The sequence below is a fragment of the Hemicordylus capensis genome, chromosome 5 (genome assembly GCF_027244095.1).
Source record: "Hemicordylus capensis ecotype Gifberg chromosome 5, rHemCap1.1.pri, whole genome shotgun sequence".
In the NCBI taxonomy this organism is placed as follows: Eukaryota; Metazoa; Chordata; class Lepidosauria; order Squamata; family Cordylidae; genus Hemicordylus; species Hemicordylus capensis.
In genome coordinates this window covers 26,352,499-26,372,908 of record NC_069661.1, presented here as the reverse complement: position 1 = coordinate 26,372,908, position 20,410 = coordinate 26,352,499, and the positions used below count along the sequence as shown (strand labels likewise).

The window sequence follows — 20,410 nt, the reverse complement described above, 5'->3', positions numbered from 1 at the left end:
ATATATTATGTCCTAGCTCTATTTCGCAGTGATTAAATTTGAAACAAGGCATTGGAAATGTGAACGGCACCCTGCTGTCTGCATAGGGACTGCAGTGTCACGGCACAGGAAGATGCGTGACAGTGGCCCTCTAACAGCCATATGTTTTGCATTTAGGTAACTGATAAGTTACTTTTGACACCACTGGAATCTTTGGAACCATTGGAATCTTTGGAACCATTGGAATCTTTGGAACCTTTGGAATCTTTGGAACCACTGGAATCCTGGAGAGCTCTGCTCAGCAGGCCTCTTGTCTTCTTTGCATTTATAGTAGTCTAAACAGGCAGAGAGACAAGTTTAGAAAACGATTTTATTAGACAAATTATTTAGACAAATTATACACGGAAAGCTCTGCCACTTGTAACTGAGGCCTCCAAAATGTGTTTGTGTGTATCAGTATAATAGGCAACACATCGAAATAATTTGTTTATCACTAAAATCACCGCAACATCTGGTATATCCCTATAGCTTGTTGTAAAGAAATTTCTTTTATGTGTTTTTTTTTTAAAAAATCAGTTGTGTAGGAGCTCATGAATGTTACAAGGGGAAACAAGTTGTGCATGCTTTAAACACTTGTACCCTGGAAACAAAATGGCCTTTTGCATGATAAGAAAATTGTTCTGCCTTACACAGTAGACAATATCATGAAGAGTTCATACAAAAAACAGTGACGGTACAAGATGCTCTCCCAGAACAGAATTAAGCATTAAAATAGAATAGATCTGAAGAATATACCTTGAAATTTCTCCTAAAGCAGATCACCTAAGTTGGTTCCTATAATCAAGTCCTAGCCACAGAATTGAGTTAGGTTAAAATAAGTATTAAAAAAATTGAAAAGTAAAACACAGGATAAGTTGGCTTGCTTTCTACTTAATCGCATTTTAGTTTTTAAGGATTACAACTGAAAGCTCATTTTACAGTTCTAAACAGGTAAGAATGTTAGCTTCAAAAATGCCACCATGTCAAAGGAGGCACTATTTTTGCTGTCATCAGTAGACTGTTTATCATTCTATACAATTGGCACTCACGTCAAAAATACATCTATAATTGAATATGTAATAAAGATTTAAACAAGAGCCCATTCTTCCCGCCCCCTCTATTCTTGGAGTAATATAGGATTGCAGTTAAGGCCACACCGCTATTTCTCAACAGCCTCCCCTCCCCAACTCACACCACATTCACAAAAATTGATAGTACTGATTTCCAAGAGAACCTATCAACCTTTCTTGATCTATTTTCAAACTCTCTTAAGAGCTAGACATCTGCTGACCCTGGATGTGGTTTTTGCCTAAGAGTGCTTCCCATTTTGCCAAATGAATTAAAAAAATAAAACGACCAAGGTTAACCTTGTACACTGCTCAATAGCCAATGCAAAAACCTAAACCAATGAAGTTACATCTAGGTACAAACGTTACATTGCCCTGGATGTTCCAATAAAAAAGTATAAAATATGCTCTATCAAACAATGCAAATCAGAATAACATTAAAGCACCCTGCCTTTTCTTTGTGAAAAGACCCCCTGCCCTGTACATCTTTCCAGTATACAACACGTTTTTTTAAACTAAAGCTTTATTAGACAAATTTGCAGTAGCTCCGGCTGCCATTTTATAGATATATACATGTGTATATATATACATACAGTATACCACACTGTATATATATGTATGTATATATATATATGTATGAGATACGAATTTGTTTAACAGAACAGAGGATTCGGCCATATGATACAGCTTACTGTACATAAGAAAAAAACCTTTTAAACACTGTACAATCACATAAAGGTCATATGCACTGTTGCAGTGCAAAAGTAGATTTAACTTGTAGTCTTTACTGGCATAGCAATGGCTTCTTGAAATCCTACAAAATTGCATTCTCGTATTAGGTGGCCTGAAAGGTCTCTCTCTTCTCTTTCCCCTTTCTCTCATATTTTTTTCTTTTTGGGTTTATTTTTGTTTTCTGCAAGGTTTGCCTTTGGTCCACAGTTAAAAGGACACACAACAGCAGTGAAGCACTGAACGGATGCAGCAGAACAAAGAGAAAAGACTGAAGTTATTGCAATTGTATCAAAACTTAAAAGGAGAAACAATACAGAGGTCTTTCAGTGAAATAACCCCAGATCTTTGATGCAGAGGAGACTCAGTGTTCATTTCCTATACCTCAAGTATACGAAATGTGAACTGACAGAATACGAGTGAGGAGGCAAGGGAGTTTTTGAACGGTTGCACTCCCCATGCTTACTTCAGAGTAATCCCACTGACCATAATGGGTTGGTTTGATGGTTGCAGAGTCGGGGCCATACTACATTCTAGAGAGCACGTGCTCCAGAGTTGCACCAGTTCAGCCCATGGAACTACTCTACGAGAGCTCGGCTGAAAATCATGGCCTCAAGTAGTGTCAGAGAGAAAGTGAGAAAAAGGAGGGGGAGAGGAAGGATAGTGAGTTGTTACTAATACTCCTGAATTCTTTTTAAAAAGTTACATCCATGTTAGTCCCACAATATCACAGCCGCTCCTTGGAAAGGGAGTCCTAAAAAGAAACAGCGACAAAACGACGTCTGAAGCTTTATATAGAGGTGCCTCGGTCCGGGTCATTACCAATGTTGAGCCCTAAAGTCGGAGTAGGTTGATATGGAATTGAGGACATTGTTTTGATGGGACTTCTAAAAAAGCCCCCATTTGGAGCCCTGTGCCGAAAAGGGCCAGTTCGGTGCTCGGGCACATTGCCAAAAGAGAATCCAGAAGCAGCTTTAGCTGATAGTGTACGACTGAGAGTCTGGATCTGTTCTGGTATGAACGTTGTGGTGGTGATATGAGTGTTTCTGAAGTCACTGATCTGCTCCAGTGCTTGGCGCGTGGGCAAAGTGTCAATGTCCAGAGGAGTCAAGTCAATGGACGAGGTGGAAAACTGTTTATGGGGACTCTCATCATCTGTGCAGAGGCTGTTCACTCGTCTATGGAGGTGCTCCAGATCAATTTCTTTGTCGTCCTGGAGGGAGAAAAGACAAATAGAAAAGATACAGCTCACTCACTGATGCCATCTTTTCTAAGACCAAAAAAAAAAAAGTCTGCCGTGGAATATCTGGACTATTCAAATAAGGAAAGCTAAGTTGACTAGATGTTATAAGGCCCAGGGAGGCCCATGTGGTTCTTTGCCAAACAATCTGGGAAGTCTAGCAAAAAAACAAAAACAAAAAACAAATCTGAGAAAACCTGTGTATTAATTTACAACCACCAAGGTAGGATGGAAAATATTTGTGATAAATCTTTCTTCCAGGCTGGAGATCAGTAGTATGGAAAGAACACGGGTGCACTCTCCCCTTCTAAAGCATTCATCTTTGAACATAGCATCTTAAACACCTGGCTGCAGATGCTACAGATATATGCTTATTGGGAAGATGCAGATTTGGAGCTACGATACTCATGATTGAAACCAATGATGCATGGATAGCAATGACTTCTGCTTAATGAAGATGAAGTATAGTGTAGGCTTCAATGATGGTAAGAGAAGGATTGCTAGAGCTTCTGTCTGTAGATCATACTACAAATTTCCAAATGGTATACTCTTCTGTCTCAGGTATTGGAAAGGCAAGAGTGATACAAAGACAATGCAAGCAATTGCCTCTGCCACTTACCAGCTCATCAGCTCTGACAAAACTATTGCATGCAAGTAAGAGGATATGGGTGCTTTGTCATGTGATAATGCTGCTGTGACTTGATATTGCAAAGCCTTTGTCCTTCCAATCACACTCAGCCTCCTATCTATCATAATAATGGGCAGTTATCTAGTTATTCACAAGATATAATCAAGTTTAGGGTAAGAAATGGACTGTTCGGTCAGAATTACTTCTTGGTACTGAATTACTGTTTTCATTCTTTTGGGATATTTGAGTGGAGCAACGCATGTGAGCTTTATTTATCTATTTATATCTATGTAAACAACTTCAGAAACTTTTTGTTGAAAAGCGGTATATAAATATTTGTCATATTGGTATTCATAGAATCATAGCAACATTTGAAGCAGGCCTAGAAATATATGTTAAATTTCTATAAGATGGCAGAAAATTTGGAAATGCCATCAGCAATTCTTAGCTGAACACACAATCAGGGCCCAGAGGTGTCCCCCACACCCAGTCCTCTTTGGAAAACAAGGAATTCTCAATACATTTATGATAGACCGCCTTGGGATTGTTTTTAATGAAAGGCGGTATATATATGTAACAATAAATAAATAAATGAATAAATAAACAGAATAGAATAGAGAAGGATCCTCAATTCAGCAGCTAGATTCTTAGTTGTACACACAACCAGGGCTTCAGATTTCCCCCCAGTCCTCTTTTGAAAACATGGAATTCTCAGAACATTTATAATAGATAAGGGCCCTCAATTTAGTAGCTGGAAATCCAGACGTTTCATGAATATAAATATCTCATCCTTAGTCTGAAATACCCACAAGCAAATGGATCTGTGGAAATAAATTTTAACAGCACTTTCCATGAGCTTCATGAGAGTCTATAGGTACACAGATTTGGGGTAAATAAATAATTGGAGCAGTGTGAAGTGGGATGGTGGTTGTCAGTGCCTACGAACTAGATTTCAACTATCCTCTTCTAAATATTAACTGAATATGACTGCAATATGAAAAGATATATCTCAATATTAGTTATTCATTTTATATTGCTCCAGTATAAAACAGTGCTGACTTTTTATGAAGTACTTTTCTGTGGACTTTCTCCAGTGACTATAGTGGTTTTATGGGTGAGCAGAATGCTTACATGTATGTAGATACCTGCAAATCAGATGTCAGTTGTGTTGATCACTGACAGTCTAGTCAGTTAGTAGGACCAACATTGGGGCAAGGGGGAAGAGCAAGCAAAACCAACAAGTGGTGCTCCAAATCACCATGATAAAAGGTACTTCTATGATTTACTTCTTGCTTACTGTTGCCACTGAGAAAGTTGGCAAGTAATGGAAGCACTCAAGGTACTGTTAGCACTGCAGCATTGTTATTAACAAAATACTGTTAGCAGGGGCCTGACTCTGTTCCTAGTAAGTTTTTTCAGTATAACCAATTTTACATGTACAGTATGTGTGTGTGTGTGTGTGTGTGTGTGTGTGTGTGCGCACGCGTGTGTAAACACGGTGCCTTCTTTTCTGATTTGTTGTGCATGGTCCACATATCTTCCCTCTTGGCTGTGTGTGTTTCTGGTCTGGGTGTAGGGCTGCCAAAAAAGAATGGCAAGTCAACTAAGAGAGGAAAGATGGAGGCAACTATAAAAGGAAAAGTGGGAGGAAACTTTGCCGATTCCTGCCGCCATGATTCGTGGTTGGGCAGAGTCAGGGTTGTGCTCCCAGCACTGAGGCAGGCAGTCAGGCCGCCATTTTGCCTCCCTCTGCACGTGGTTGGGGTTGACCAATCAGGGGGTGGATTGGCCATTTATAAGGCTGGCCTGTTCTTCCCCTTGCCAGTCTCTCTTTGGATAGGTACCCATTCACCCACCCTGTGCTCAGTGAGGGTTAGCCAGTTGCCAGTTGGGGCCAAATAGGAATTTTTGGGGCCACACCAGATTGGCACCAGGTGTGGCCTTTTTTTTTTTTTTTTTTTGGCCTACTTCTCACTGAGTTTCATGGTACGGGGGTTTAATCATATTTAGGATTGTTTGGTTACTTGGCAGGAGAGTGTGGGTTGAGGTAGGTTGTTTTGGCAACAGTGTTGGGCTGGAGGACCATTTAAGGTGGGAGGGGGCTGAGGAACACCCCTTTAGGGTTTTGCAGCCCGGAAGGTTGGGATTGCCCCCTACTCGGAGGGTGGCTCGGCTCACTGGCCCAGAGTTCTGTAGCTTGGGTAGGGGTGGGTTAAGTTGTCCCCACCCCTCAGTGGGGAAAAGCCCTGCAGTGAAAGGATGTCAAGACCTGGTGCCTGGCTGAATCAGCACCTGGCCCTTTGCCCTGGTGTGGAATGGTCCTTCTTATGAGTTTGACTCACATGAGTGGAATACCTGCACTCTGGCTAATTAGGTTCCATGTTGCAAGTTTCGTTTATGTATTTATCAATAACGTGGCCCTAGTTTACTCCAATTATGTGTGCCCTGTCTTTATTGGGGCCTGAGGGTGCAACACATAAGCTTTAGAGACAGGCGGTACTGTGTGCTATTCTTAAGATGGGAATGGACATGCAAGGGCATTTTGGAGGCAGGGTGGGTGGGTTGGGACCATGAAGATCACATGCTGAATTGCATATATTGACTTGGCCAAACTAGCCAAATCTTTGGTTGCTGATTCCTAGATTGATATTAATTCAGATGTGCCAAATATTAGATTCTCTGACTGACATGGGCATCTGAAAATTGTATGGGGGAGACCAGGATGGTGCTTGTATACATAGAAATTGCAGCTTTCCTTGTTTTCTTTTTAAAGCAAATCCTTAGCTCTCAATAGCATTTCTCATTTATGATTTTGCTACAATTAAATATGAACAAAATTAAATATTTTGAAGTTAAATATGACTCCTATAACTGTAAAAGATTTTTACTCATATTGTACATATGCTAAATAGTATTGTCATGCAATTACTGTTATTGTTCTTATTTAATACCAGTATATGCTTAACTGATTTATTTGGAGAGAAAGAAAAACATTTAATACTATTTATTGTATAATGGCAGGCCTATATGGTGGGACTTCAAATTGGCCAAAGGCCTTAAGATTGCCCTGCCTCCAATACTGAATACATTCTAATTTGTGATGACTTTCTTGGATGGCTCTACTTTAGTTCACAAAATTCAGTTTAAAGAGCTAAATTTTGGTGGAAATGCAGGACTGGGCCTTCTCTGTTCTTGCCCTGGGGCTTTGGAATACGCTCCCTCTCAAAATAAGACCATCTCTACCTCTGATTGATTTTAGGAAGATGCTCAAGACACACCTGTTTCCTCAGGATATTAACTGAAATTAATTCTAAACTGTTTGTTTTTATCCAGTGAAATTGTTTAACTTTTTAGACTCTGAAATTGTTTTAATTGTTTTTAGTGTTTTATATTTTGTGTTTTAAATTGTGTACACTGCCTTTTGATACACATATCAGGCTGTCATTTCCAGTGTGTGCATGTGGGTTTGTGCTGCACCAATATATTTAAAATTAGGCTGCATCACACACAACCAGCTTGCCATATTGCTTGATGCCCACATGTTTTGTTTTCTGGTGATAACCACACTGTACTGCTAACAAGAATAAGGGCCTGAGGCAGAAAGTTTGCAACATTTTAAACAATTAGGCCACTAATCAATGTTCAATGACAATGCAGATTGACTGAAGTTTGACTCAAAAACTCTATTTGACCTGGAAATTCACACTGAAGATCCCCTTTGTTCTTTTCCACGCTGCTACTCTTACATCACAGAAATAAATTGAAAGCAACACTCTCAACATCTATACTAGTTTTGGTGAAACCCACTCATTCTTCTTGATGTCTCCTCATGTATCATTCTGTGATGACAGAGATGTCACAAGACTCAGGAGTGATAGTGGCAGACCCCACAATGCATCGTTCATTGTCTCTAAATTTAGCAAGTGATAGGATTTGCCTTAAAGGGCTTGCTCCTAGAAGGTGTAAGGCAATCATCATCAGCAATCATCAATTGCTCCTAGAAGGCGTAAGGCAAGCAACAGTAAGGTGAGTCCGTCCAAATCATGGTCTGGTTAAGCAGATTAAAATAAATTATCAGAAAGTCTGAAATTAAGAGTCAGGCATTAGAGTTTGCCTTCAGCCTTAAAACAATGTAGTTGCAAGTCTTGTAGCATCTTAACAAGTGATGCAAGGAATACCTTTTAGTCTGAAATATATGTATGCTGGAAGTGTGAGCTAGAAAGGGTCCATTTTAAATAGAGAGGAGTCAACATCAGCATGTTCTTATGGAATTCTTATGTTTTTATGGCATGTTCTGCCATGGGATGTCTTGATGGACACCAGCTTGGATGGCTTTCAAAGGAGCTTAGACAGATTCATGGAGGACAGGTCTATCAATGGCTCTGGTGGGATCTGGGCCAGGATGTTTCTGAATACCAATTGCAAGGGAGAAACAGTAGGAGAGGGGACATGGCTGCAGCTCTGACTTGTGGGCTTCTCAGAGGCATTTGATGGGCCACTGTGGGAAAAAGGGTGTTGGACTAGATGGGCCCTGGGCCTGATCCAGCAAGGCTCTTCTTATGTTTATGTTCTTGACATAGCTTTTTTTGTCCGATTGATGGACACAGCAGATGCAAAAAACATGTTTAAGCATCACATTTTAAAGGCATATGATACATTAAAAGGTTTGCCCTGTTGGTCCTTGAGTGTATTTGTTATTTTACTAGTAAAGCAGCTTGCAGTATGCAAGCATATTAACAGCTAAGGTTGCTGTCACTCTAATATTTTCCTAGCTCTATGAGGTCTCATGACCCAAGCTGTCCAATGGGAGAGTTTTCCCTCATTTTCCTGGGTATTAATGCATTTTTCCAGGAATTTGGATTTTTTTTCATAGTGTGGGCAAGGTCTGGAACCTACCAGTGGAAATGACATGTTTCTATCTTTTATGGTTTGGTCTGGGAGTTTCATGTCAGTTAGTGAGTCTGTGAAGGCTTGCAGTTTGCAAGCATCTTAATACCTTATCTTGCGGTGACTCTAGTATTTTTCTATGAGGTATCTTTCCCCATGCTTTCTAAGGGAAGAGTTTTTTCCATTGGAAATCACTGCCCATGTGATGCCTGAATCTCCATTTTAGACATTAAATGTCAGTCACTCACATGTCTAATGTAACATTTGAATTTACTTTTGGTGATAAAGATGTTAAAGATTAAATAAATCATAGGGGGTTCAATTAGTGTGCCTAATTTTGATTTTTGTTTTTGCAAATGCTGCCTGACATATAGAGCAAGGAAGCACCCATCCAGAGAGAGTAGCAGGCTAACAGCACTTCCCAAATAACTGCACTAGTGCACCAGGGAAGGGGCAATTTTTGATGATCTGCCCTTTCCCAGGAAGCCCTTTATGTTAGCAAAAATATGGCTTTGGTGGCTGTGCAGCCCTCAGGGACATATTTTTGGATGTCATGGAGAGCTTCCTGGGGGAAAGGGAGGACATCAAAATGGCCCTTCCTCCAGTGCACCAGTGCAAATAGTTGGGGAGTGCTGTTAGCCTGCTCCTCTTGCTGAACTGGTGCATCTTGGCTCTATAGGTCAGCTGCTATAGGCTTTATAGGCTCTATAGGTCAGCTGCTTCCTGTTTTCCCCCCTGTAAAGCTTTTATTTGATAGAAGTCCATTTTCTATTGCTTTCAAATACAGCATTTTGTCAGTCAATGTTACTTCTGAGTCTGTTGCATCCTGGAATGATACATTATCAAATTGATGTCAAAATGAAAAAAAAACCATGTGGGGGGGGAATTAGGGGTGATATTTTCCCAAACGCCACCCCATGACCCATACTCTGCCCATTCAAGACATCAAAATGAGACACCACTCACAGGATGGTTTGTTCATAGCTCCATAAAATGATTGCTCCTCTTCTTTCACGTGTGCCTTGATCAACAGTGAAATATTCAACATTGCGGACATTTAAATTATCATCGGGCTTCAGGGTTTACATCCCACTGAGATTAATGGGGACAGGTCACACTTCTCTCAGAGCTATTGTTTAAGGCTGTCTGCAGACACAAGCAGACATGACTGCATGGGTTACTTTGGTTCACAACTGGAACGTTATCTTCACAACCATAAGGCATTTCCCCCAGTAAAAATAAAATAAAATAAAACAGAAAACAGAAATAAAAGAAGAAGCAGCTTGCATTCTAGAACACAAGACAGCCCCCAAGTCCCAGTTTGACACCCAATTTGGGGCTCTGGAAGAGCCAATGGATTTCATGTATGTTACAATGAATGTTCAGGTTCGTTCATACCCTTTGCAGCACTGAATGAACCCTGTACCTTGGACAGAGGTACACATTTCAGCACAAATTTCCATGCAAAGCTCCATTCTGAATGAAACTTTGTAGGATCACTTGAACTCACAGATGTAGTTGCAAGTAAGACATATAAAGTATGACAAACCATGTTATGGTTTCTGTTTGCTTCCCCTGCATGTGAAATGCTTAAATGGCCCTTTTCCTTCATGCAAGGAGTAAGTCACAACAAGGGTGTTTGCAAAAGTTTCTTCTAAACAGCTCTGTAAACAGTTCTTCTAAACAGCACCAGCCAACCCTTGGCTGGCTGGTGCTGCCACAGTTTCCTTTTGTCAGCGATCAGACTTAAGTACAGATACATTTGCCTTGATCAATGGCAAGCCTGCCTAAAATGAACAATTCAAAAACTCAGAGACATCACACCAGAGCAAGCAAGAAAACAGGCTTCAAAACAAACATTTCAGTACTGTGAAAACCGGGGTTGAGTTTGCATGTAATTCTTTGATGGTGATGAATGCTATAAATGCACCCCAGTCTCCTGAGCGCAATGGGTGGGTGGGTGGGAGTTTGCAAAGCTGATGAAAGCCAGTTAGAACCATTTCGCACTTTATGCCAGACAAAGCTAGGTTTGCCACCAAGCCTATGCTCAAAGTGGGGCTGCAGATCATCACGGCTCCCTGATGATCCATGTGTCTGCAAACACATGTTCATTGCATTCATATTTTACATTTTTAGGTGTACATTTAAAACATTTTAAATGTATATCTAAAAATGTATGGTGCGAAGTAGCCCTGAGATAGCATTCAGAAAATGAAAGCAAATGAGAGATGCATCTGCCAGTGATTAAAGTCACCGAGTTGTCTGTTGCCCGGAAGCTGATAACAAGAAACCAAAGTTAACTACAATGACCTGGATCCAAAGAACCACCCAGCTAGTTCTGCCTGGCCAGGGAGGCATTGGGCTTCTGCTTTTTTGCGCAGCAGTCTCCATTTCCTTATGACAAACCTCTACAGAAACTGAGGGGAGCTTTACAAGCTTCTTCGTGGCACGGCTTTGGGTGTCTGCTGTTCAAAGGGAACAAGGAAAACCAAGCCCATGGTGCATTGCTCAAGCAGCTCTTTGTGTCCTGGCCTTTGTTGAAAGTCACTGAAAAAAGTTATAATTCTGCCTCTGATTGCAGAAATGATGGATATCTTTAATTCTCATTAGTTCAAAGATAGGTAATTAGAGCTTCAGTCAGTGGAGAAACAGCTGAGACTTATTTAGAGTAAAAGGATACAACTCAAAAGGAGTTAGCAAGCTGAAAAAATATCTGAATGGGACTTGGGCATACTTAATATTTTATGAATGTTACCCTAAATATTTGTGATACCTTTAGAAACCTTCATAGGGCAATTTGGTCCACTGCTTTATTTAAGGCTCTGTTTGCATTTAAAGATGATGGGGAAGCGAGGGCAATCAGTCAATTAAAGAATATCTAGTTGCTTAACAGTTGCTTTTAAACTGTTCCATTATTTGATCATTACATTTGAATCAATCTATATATCACCAAAGCCACAATATAGGTGTATCTCTAAACCATTAGGGAAGTGTAAGATAACTTACTTTTAATAAAGGAAAAATCATTCTTAGAAAACAAAACCAGCTTCAATTTTTTTCTTTTTTGCAATAAAATATTTTTCTTTTATTACAGTAACATAACAGAACCAAAATATCTTGAAAATATTAAGTGCATCCTTAACTTACAGCCCCATGATTAGAACTGGATCCTACTGTAATAAAAGAAAACTGAAGTTCATTAATTTGCCAATTAAACTGATTAAGGCTGCAATTCTATGTGCACTGGGAATACCCCTTTGAACTCACTGAGACTTTCTTTTGGGCCAATGTGCTGATGTTTTGGGCCAATGTCCTAATAATACATTGATGAACCGTAGAAATAACAAAATATATAAAATTTGATAAATTACTAACAATGTCCAAGTCAGTTATTATCCATTGTATTCGGGAGTGAACACAGAATGGCCATGATCCAGTGCACAATTATGAACACTTTGGTCCCAATGAAAGCAACTGGTTTAAGTAGTCATAACTCTGAGCTGGACTCTGCCATTATATCTACTTTTCTGATTTGAGAGCTACAATAAAAAAACATTCCAGAAACCCCCTTCTCCTCACCTCTAATGCTATGATGAAATAGAAGGGTCTCATACCTCTTTTGAAGGAACTCGTGAGCCTTTTCTTTTATTCCACCATGTTTCCAACATTGCAATTAAACAGGAGAGAACAATCCCAGCCGCCAGTATGCAAAATACACCTGCAAAGCTCTTTATGTCCAATGCTCCTCCTTTATATTTGGGGTCCACAGAGGAGTACAGGTCACACTGGCCATTCTTTGGCCACCACTTATGCTTCAGTAGATCCATGTGTCCATTCTGCTGAAGTTCTAGAATCCTTTGGGAGAAATCACAGAATCATACCACAAGTCATTGACAGAGACTGCATAGCTGTATAGTCCAAAGTCCAGAGTTGCGTGAGAAGACGCCCACTCATGCTTCCCTAAAGACCCCATAGGCATGGAAGTGAAAGCATCTCCTATTAAAAAATGGTTGACCTAGAATGCACTCCAGTAACATTCATGTGTCAGTTATGAGATGTGTCTTGATACAGATATACTTCCCTCCATTAACAAGTGGTGTTGGCATATTATTAGAAGGCTGCTGCCTGTATCTGTGATAGCTGGCACATGATGAACTTGCATATGGCCAAGTGGATGCTCAAACCTTGTAACCATCGTGCAGAAAGTAATGGTGTGAATCCACCCTAAACACTCCGTTCCTAACAAAGTATCATGTAGACGTGAGTTCTGTTTAAACCCATTGGGATCCCCCCCCCCGCCAAATAATGACCATGATCAACTGGAGCTTAAGCTGTGCTTCTAACTTGCTGCAGCTGGCTACTGGCCAATCTGTTTAGGATCGGGAAATTAGTGATCTTAATGCAAGAGATGGGAGGAAGGCTTGTGAAATATGTCGTGGCTCAGAAAACATAAGAAGTGTGATGCTGAAGGCCACTGGTTCACATACTGTATTTTCTTGAATCTGAGACTAGCCCCCCCCACCACCAAGCAGGGGCGTAGCAAGGTTGGAGTGGGCCCAGAAACAAGATTTTAAAATTCGCCCCCCCCCCCGAAGCTTAGCATATGAAGTAAAGAAATATTAAGTGAGGCTGAATAGTGGTAACAAAAAGCATAGTAAAATACACACACACACAGACACACACACACACACCCCACCCCCATGAGCCATAATAGAACATCATCCTAATTTTTTTTTTTAAGGTTTTGTAAATTGTGGGTGATGCAAGTCATTTAATGGTACAAGAGAAAGACATGCTGTTCCGGAAGCTCCAGGTCTTAACACCTACATCAATTTGGGAGGATGAATACAACTGAAGGAAGCCTGGGGCGGTGCGCAGCTGGGGGAGTCAGTCATTTGACTTGCCTCTGGGGGCCCCCCCAAGGCAGTGGGCCCCCAGACAACTGTCTCCCCTTGCCCTATTATAGTTACGTCGCCTGCCCCCAAGTTTTTTGACATTGAAAATCAGGGAAATCTTAACATTTCCTTAAAACAGGAAATCTTAAATTCAGAGTCCCATTCCTTTCAAGTAAATGCAGATATAATCTGTATTTACCCTCAATTTTTTAAGGGGGTCGTCTTAAATTCAGAGTCATCTTCTTTTGGCGTAAATATGGTCCTGCTCAGGAAACCACTGACCCAAGAGAGAGGGACGTGCACTGCTGCCAGCCACTCTAAAGCCTGCCTGCGCTGCTTGTAGGGACTGGGTGCTCTGTGTCTTCTAAGCATGCATCCGCACAGTTGCAATGCTACTCATTCCGAATGGGAGTAGCATCACAACTATGCGGATGCAGTGCTTAGGAAGAACAAAGCAGTCCAGCCCCTGCAAGCAGCACAGAGGCATGCTTTTGGGTGGCCTGCAGCTTGTGCTCCCCCTTCTTGGATCGGCAGTTTCCTGTGCAGTATAGAATTTATTCTAATGTGCAGCTGGACACATTTGTGCCGTGGGGGGGGGGAAATGTGTGCAGTGGCAACTAGGTTTTTGTGCTGTTGGTAATATTGGGGTTTCATAAGGCATAGATGTCAGGGGTGTGTGTGAAAGATACAGAAAAACAAGATTACTGTTTCCATCTTCATAACCTTATGTTGATGGTATATTATTGGGACCAACTGCTTGAGTAGTCAATCAAAAGCATTTATTTACTCACTGAATTCTATAGACAAACAGTATATGTAGGTCTGCAACAGTTACATAGCAGCAAACGTCTCCAGTGATAGTGGCGTGTGCCACAGCCCCTCTCACATTATATTAACCACTGTTATGATTTTCTTTTTTTCAATTAGAAAAAGTCTGCGACGTATTCCAGAATTGGGGTGGGGGGCTGTGCCAGCTACCTGTGCGGTTGGGGGAAAGGCGTAGAATCAATCTTGGCACTGTATGTGAGCTACTGTGCCAACACCATTTCCAGAATGGATTGTTCTCATGAGTGCATAGCTCAGTGATCGTCACGATTTTTCAAGCGGAGGCCATTTTGGCAAGAAACCTTCCATGTGAGAACCATTTCCCACTGACCTCCACACAGTATTGCACTTTTCTTAGTACGAGGAGGCCCTTTAAGAGAGAGAGAACCCTCTCTTAAGAGCTTTATGGAGTAAAGCAATGGAAGGGTTACACTTCTCAGCATGCCATTCATGCCCTTAAAGAGGTGCAGGGCTCTGTTTCCTTTATAAGAACCCCACCACCACCACCCAAGCACTGGGCAAAGTGCAGTACTGCATGGTGAAAATGGTCATCTCCGCATTGTGCTAGAGGGACTGTGCAGTGTAGGTGCTTTGGCTGAAGCTTCACACAAGTCCATAAACAATTAGTCAGGGGGCCATACTTAGGGTTGAAGGGGGCCACTCTGGGCCCCTGGGCCTTGCAATGAAGAACACTGGCATAGCTGATTCACATACAACTTGAATTTTGCTTCTAGCACGACAGACACCCCCAGAATGGTGGACCCTTCCTTGCTTGTCTGGTGGCTGAGTTGGTGGGACAGATTGTTTCAGTCAACATTGCTAATGGGAACCATGGCTTGCTTGCACCAGTGGTTGAAGGATTTCTGGGGAGCAAGGATGTGGCTCTTTTCCTGGTCACATCAAACTGATTCCCATGCCTGTTCCCAACTTCCATCCAGGATTACTTCAACCGACTTATCACTGACATTTGAAGTTGAGTGGAGACTCTCAAGGAGAAGTCAAGAACCAGTGTAGGAATTGGAGGCTGGCAGTTCCAGATGCCATGCCCACTGGGGGTGCATGCTCCGCAGAAACTTCTGGTTCCTGTCTTACCTGCTTTCAGTTGGTTGTGTGAACCAGCCCTTTTCTAATAGAGTCCGGCTAACCAGTGGTCCCTGTAATTTTTTTCATCTGTGTGCGCAATGAGTTTTGTTCTGGGAGGCAGTATCAAGGCAGCGTGTGCACACCTGCATTCAGAATGGGGCCTTCAACCTGATTCAACCTGAGTGGGATCTAAAATGAATTGAGCGGACATCCAAAAACTTGTGAGCGCACGCATGTGTGCATGCCTTAGAGGGAGCACTGCTGCTAACCCTTCCTGCCACAAACACCACATTTATAGCTTTCTTGAGAAGCCATTGGAACATGTGTACAGTTGAGAAGCAATTGGACTCTGTGTATTAGCAAATTACTGTCAAAGGAGGGTGGGAGTCTTGTTTCTCGCTGTAGCTATGTCCGTCCGGCTTTTGTAATGGTTTGGGTAACCCCTCCTTCTCCCACATCACAAATAACCAAATACCATGTCGTTCTGTCCACGGAAAGCCTTTGGGTCTTCCTTCGTTGCATCCCATGAGGGCTGCACCCTAGGCAGTTGCCTCCCTTGCCTCCCCCTTGTCCCAGCTGTGCTGCCCACAATAGTCACTTGTTCCTTTGTTCTAAAGAGCAACTGAGTAAAGAATGATTCAGGTGCCTTTTCCTCTATAGCAACTTGTCAGAGAAATCATGGACCCTTGTAATGTGTTAATGGTAGCTCTGTGTGTGCGTGTGTGTGTGTGTGTGCTTGTGTTTATATGTATGAATCACATGCATCTTGTCTGAGATCTGTGTTCTATTACTTCATTTTTATTCTGTTACAGAATCATTGCTCTGGCCTCATTAATGATGTTCCATTTGCCTGTAGAAGTCCTGATGGCACAAGACATCTTTTTCAGTCAAAGACATTTGTGTGTATGATACTTGAACATTAAGTTGCTCTTTGAAACAGAGATAGCTTCCTAATTGCATGCCCACTAATGGATTTTAATGGATAGGAAAGATCTCCTTCCAGATATCAAAAATATGCATAGTTCAGAGATTCACATTTTATAACTAAGCAGAGGAGTTGCAGACGTAGAAATGGGTGATTAAATCTTTCATTTACCGACATTATATATCAAGGAAAATTAGAGTAGAATGAAGGTGACTAGTCTGCCTGCCTGTTTAATGAGGGCCAAAAGTCAGGTCTTTTCTCACCCTTCTCAAAATCAGTGGATGTTCTGCAATTTATTTCAGCCGTTTAATAAGAGGACCTAATTTGTGGGGAAGTTTGTGAGCATAGGACAAATCCTCTAGTAGGCCCTGCTGCTGCATAAACGCCATTAATTTTCAAAGGTTTTGCATGGGAGAATAATAGAGGAGCATTTGGAGCATAATATTAGCCAGAAGGGACCTAAGGCAATGTCAACCTTAATTTGACAGCAACCTGCCTTTTTGCAATGTGTGGAAACTCCACAAGATGGCAGACTCTGCATAAAAACAGACAATGCTGGTGCTCCAGCGCTTATGAATGGTAAGTAAACATTTCCCTGCTAGGCAGTGAGTGAACCTGCACGGTCATCACTAGAACGAACTAATTCAGGGTTTAATCAATTAGACCAGGCATTCTCAGTGTTTGTTAACCGTGTGCTCCCACACCTCAAGCCAGGAGACAAGCTGCTCTGACTTTCCAGACTTTTGTCTTGTTAATGAGAATGTCAGGACGATGTTTTGCTTAGCAGTACGCACATCTGCTCAGTCCAGAGGTATGGGGATCAAAGGGATAAGGAGCAGGGATGAGCCACAGAGGTCCACCCTATTCAATTAGGTCCTCAGGAAACAAGCCGTGTGGAAACGAGAAACGAGCAGAAAGATGTATGCATAGGAAACATTGACCCCACCCTCCACCCCCATGCCAATCAGCTCAAAGGATGGGAGATGCAGATCTGGATGCTGTAAGACTGGATCAGGAAATGGTGCAGTCAAGAGCCCCATTCAGACATTATGTTGTACGAGAGTGTACAGAGGTCTGTACACTTGCATATGCATTAGTGTGAATGGCTGTAGCGGTGTTCACTTTAAAAGTGAACTGGGGTACATGCCCCTCAAATGCATGATACAGACAGGAAGTATACTGCAATACCTGGGATCAACGTAACATGTGAATAACTGTGTACACTGTACACTTCTATGAGTGTTGAATATGATGTGTGGATAGGGCAAAGATGTAACCACACCAGGGGCTTGCCCAGTGTTCCCTATAAAAGGGATTCCCAGATGTTGTTGACTAAAGGTAAAGTGTGCCGTCAAGTTGATTTTGACTCCTGGCGCCCACAGAGCCCTGTGGTTTTCTTTTGGTAGCATACAGGAGGGATTTACCATTGCCTCCTCCCTCACAGTATGAGATGATGCCTTTCAGCATCTTCCTATATCACTGCTGCCCGATATAGTACCAGCGGGGATTCGAACTGGCAACCTTCTGCTTGTTAGTCAGGCATTTTCCCGCTGCGCCATTAGGTGCAACTCCCATAATCCCCAAGCAAAAGACATTGCAGCCGGGAATTCTGGGAGTTGTCATCAACAACATCGGGGGATTCCTGTTAGAGGGAACACTGGCCTTGCCTCCCACCCTTCAGAGTCCTGCTTCCCATTTTGAGAACCAGCGAGGTTGCTTAGTTAACATATCCTGAAAGTCCTTGATGTAAAAAAAGAAAAATAAATCTACAATATTCACCACAGCTGATATTTCAGAACCTTTCGTACATGCATTGTTTCTGAAATAAAGGTACAGCCATACATGGACTATTTCCCTCAGCAATTCAACAATTTAGAATGTCCGACTGACTGTAATCATGGTCAAGTCAGTAAAGGTTCAGTCCGGTTCCTATATACAGGAGGCTCGCAGATATCGTGGGTTCATTTCCCATGGTTTTGCCCATTCGTGGGCAGCCTCCTTGTCTAGTGGGTCAATGATCGCAGGGTCATCTGCAGGCTTTCCCGTGAGGAAAATCCCTTTTACTACCCCCTAACAGAACTGGTACACATTCGAGAACCTGGAGCAGCCCACTTGACCGCTGAGATGCAGCACGCAGGTTCCTCTATGGCAGTGGTGCCCAAGCTGGGGCCTCCAGATGTTGATGAACGACAACTCTCATCAGCCCAGCTACCATTTATTGTGTCTGTGGATGATGGGAGCTGTAGTTCAGCAATATCTGGAGGGCCCCAGCTTGGGAACCACCACTGCTCTAGGAGGTTCAAAGTTTAAAAATCCTGCCACTCAGGGGATTTAAACATTGACCCCACTGGAAGCGGCCTGCATACTCCACAGCTGGTGCACAGGGAGGTTTAAAGTGTAAAAATCCAAGCCTGCATCAGCGGAGAAGGGACCTAACCACTGGGGTAGCCAGTGGAGCTGTGGCCTGTGTTCTGCCCTGCCGGCAGCCTGCCCTTTGCACGTGACATCACTTGCAAAGTGGGTAGGGCCTGGGTGCGAGCCCTCCCAAAGTCATTTGCAGCCAGCGCTTGCTTCTGGCTATATTTATTTCCCTTCCTCTCCCTCCAGCGAGGGAGAGGAAGGGAAATAAATGATCCAGCCAGCAAATACTGGCTGTAAATGAGATCAAGAGGGCTGGGGCGATCTCTGGCAATTGGGCCATGCCCCTTTTGCGCATGACGTCACACACTAGGGGTGCTTCGGTGGCCCTTTCCATTGGCGTCCTGGGTTCTTTGAATGCTCAGTGGTAGCTCTGCCCCTGAACCTAACCTCTTTTCCCAGGTTAGGTCTAGTACTACAGTATCACAGTTTTAACATTCTCAGAACTTTCCGTGAATATCACCCCCATAAAATTCAAAGGCCTCCTATATTAGGAGTACCAGCAGGAGAGACCCTCAACTCCTGCCTGCAGGCTTCCAGCGGCATCTGGTGGGCCACTGTGTGAAACAGGATGCTGGACTAGACAGGCCTTGGGCCTGATCCAGCAGGGCTGTTCTTATGTTCTTATGACTTTCTCCAGCATGAGCTCTGTAGGAGTCTGTTTACAGTGCACTCCAGTGTGCATGCTCTACATGCCATGGGATACAAAAGGGTATATCTCCCCTCCTCACACCACTTCCCATAACCACTGCCGACTTGTACACGGTGGGCTCCCCTTTGCGAGAGGTTTTCAGACAGAGATTGAACAGTCATCCGTCAGAGATGCTGCTGCAGATTCCTGAGCTAGGCAGGGGGTTTGATCTAGAAGGCTTTCAAGGCCCCTTACAGCTTTAAAATGCTAAGGTTCATCCTCAGCAGTGTAAAATCTATTGATCTCTTAGTGTGGTGGACAGTTTATATGCCTCGAATGCCATTGTGTATCAATGTATGTGCATGTTCACTGGTTCATATGAAATGCTGAATGGGGGATGGATGGATGCACATGCAAGACTAAAGGCCTCTTCTGTTCCCCGCTGTGTAAACCTGCTCTGAGAGAGGTTCCGATCCTCCAGATTACAGAAACAGTCAGTCAGTGATTGCTGGACTAGTGCAGTGCTATGACTTTCGGCACTGGATGGGGAATGACTCAGGGTACCACAGTGAGGGCTGAGGCGACTGTACCAGCAACCGCTGTCTTTGTCAGCTGCAGTGCAATGGCATCACCTGGCAATCATGTTAGTTTGCTTGCACAGATGTATCAAGCCATTTCTGAGAGCAGCTTAATGGTATGTGCAGAGAGGGGCCACAAGCTCTTTTCACAGATGGTTTGAGGTGGCATGCAATACTGAATGCCAGTTCCTTGTACCAGGGCATGTTAACTGGGACATTATTTCAGCTGCTTGCTTTTCCTCATTGAAAACCAATGATGAGAGGAAGTGCTAGAAGTCAAGCTCCTGTAAAATGACATTATGGAAATAATTCTCCTCTACATGGATATGGCTTTCCATTAGCAAAGCATTAGCTACAGTATGGCTTGCAACAGGGAGGGGGGAAAAAGGGTTAAGAGCTTAGATTTAACGCTAGCCTAATATTAGATGTATTCAGATGACTCCCCCTCCTTAAGAGATATGGCATTTGATTAATCACAGAGGCTGA

At 42.6% G+C, this 20,410-nt stretch overlaps 1 protein-coding gene across 7 annotated transcripts in view; it reads right to left on the bottom strand.

Moving 5' to 3' along the window:
• Positions 1 to 331: 331 nt before the first annotated feature.
• GRID2 (glutamate ionotropic receptor delta type subunit 2) overlaps positions 332 to 20,410 on the bottom strand; it is a 1,329,997-nt gene continuing 1,309,918 nt past the window's right edge. For 4 of the 7 annotated variants that reach the window (XM_053253713.1, XM_053253716.1, XM_053253715.1 and 1 more), the window contains 2 exons: positions 12,184 to 12,424; positions 332 to 3,027 (listed from right to left, as the gene is read on the bottom strand). In XM_053253713.1, the coding sequence (XP_053109688.1) occupies positions 2,605 to 3,027; positions 12,184 to 12,424 (664 nt within the window). In that variant the 3' untranslated portion in view covers positions 332 to 2,604. Of the gene's footprint in view, positions 3,028 to 9,535; positions 9,716 to 12,183; positions 12,425 to 20,410 lie in introns of those variants that run through there. The other 3 variants (XM_053253717.1, XM_053253718.1, XM_053253719.1) reach the window with 3 other exon arrangements.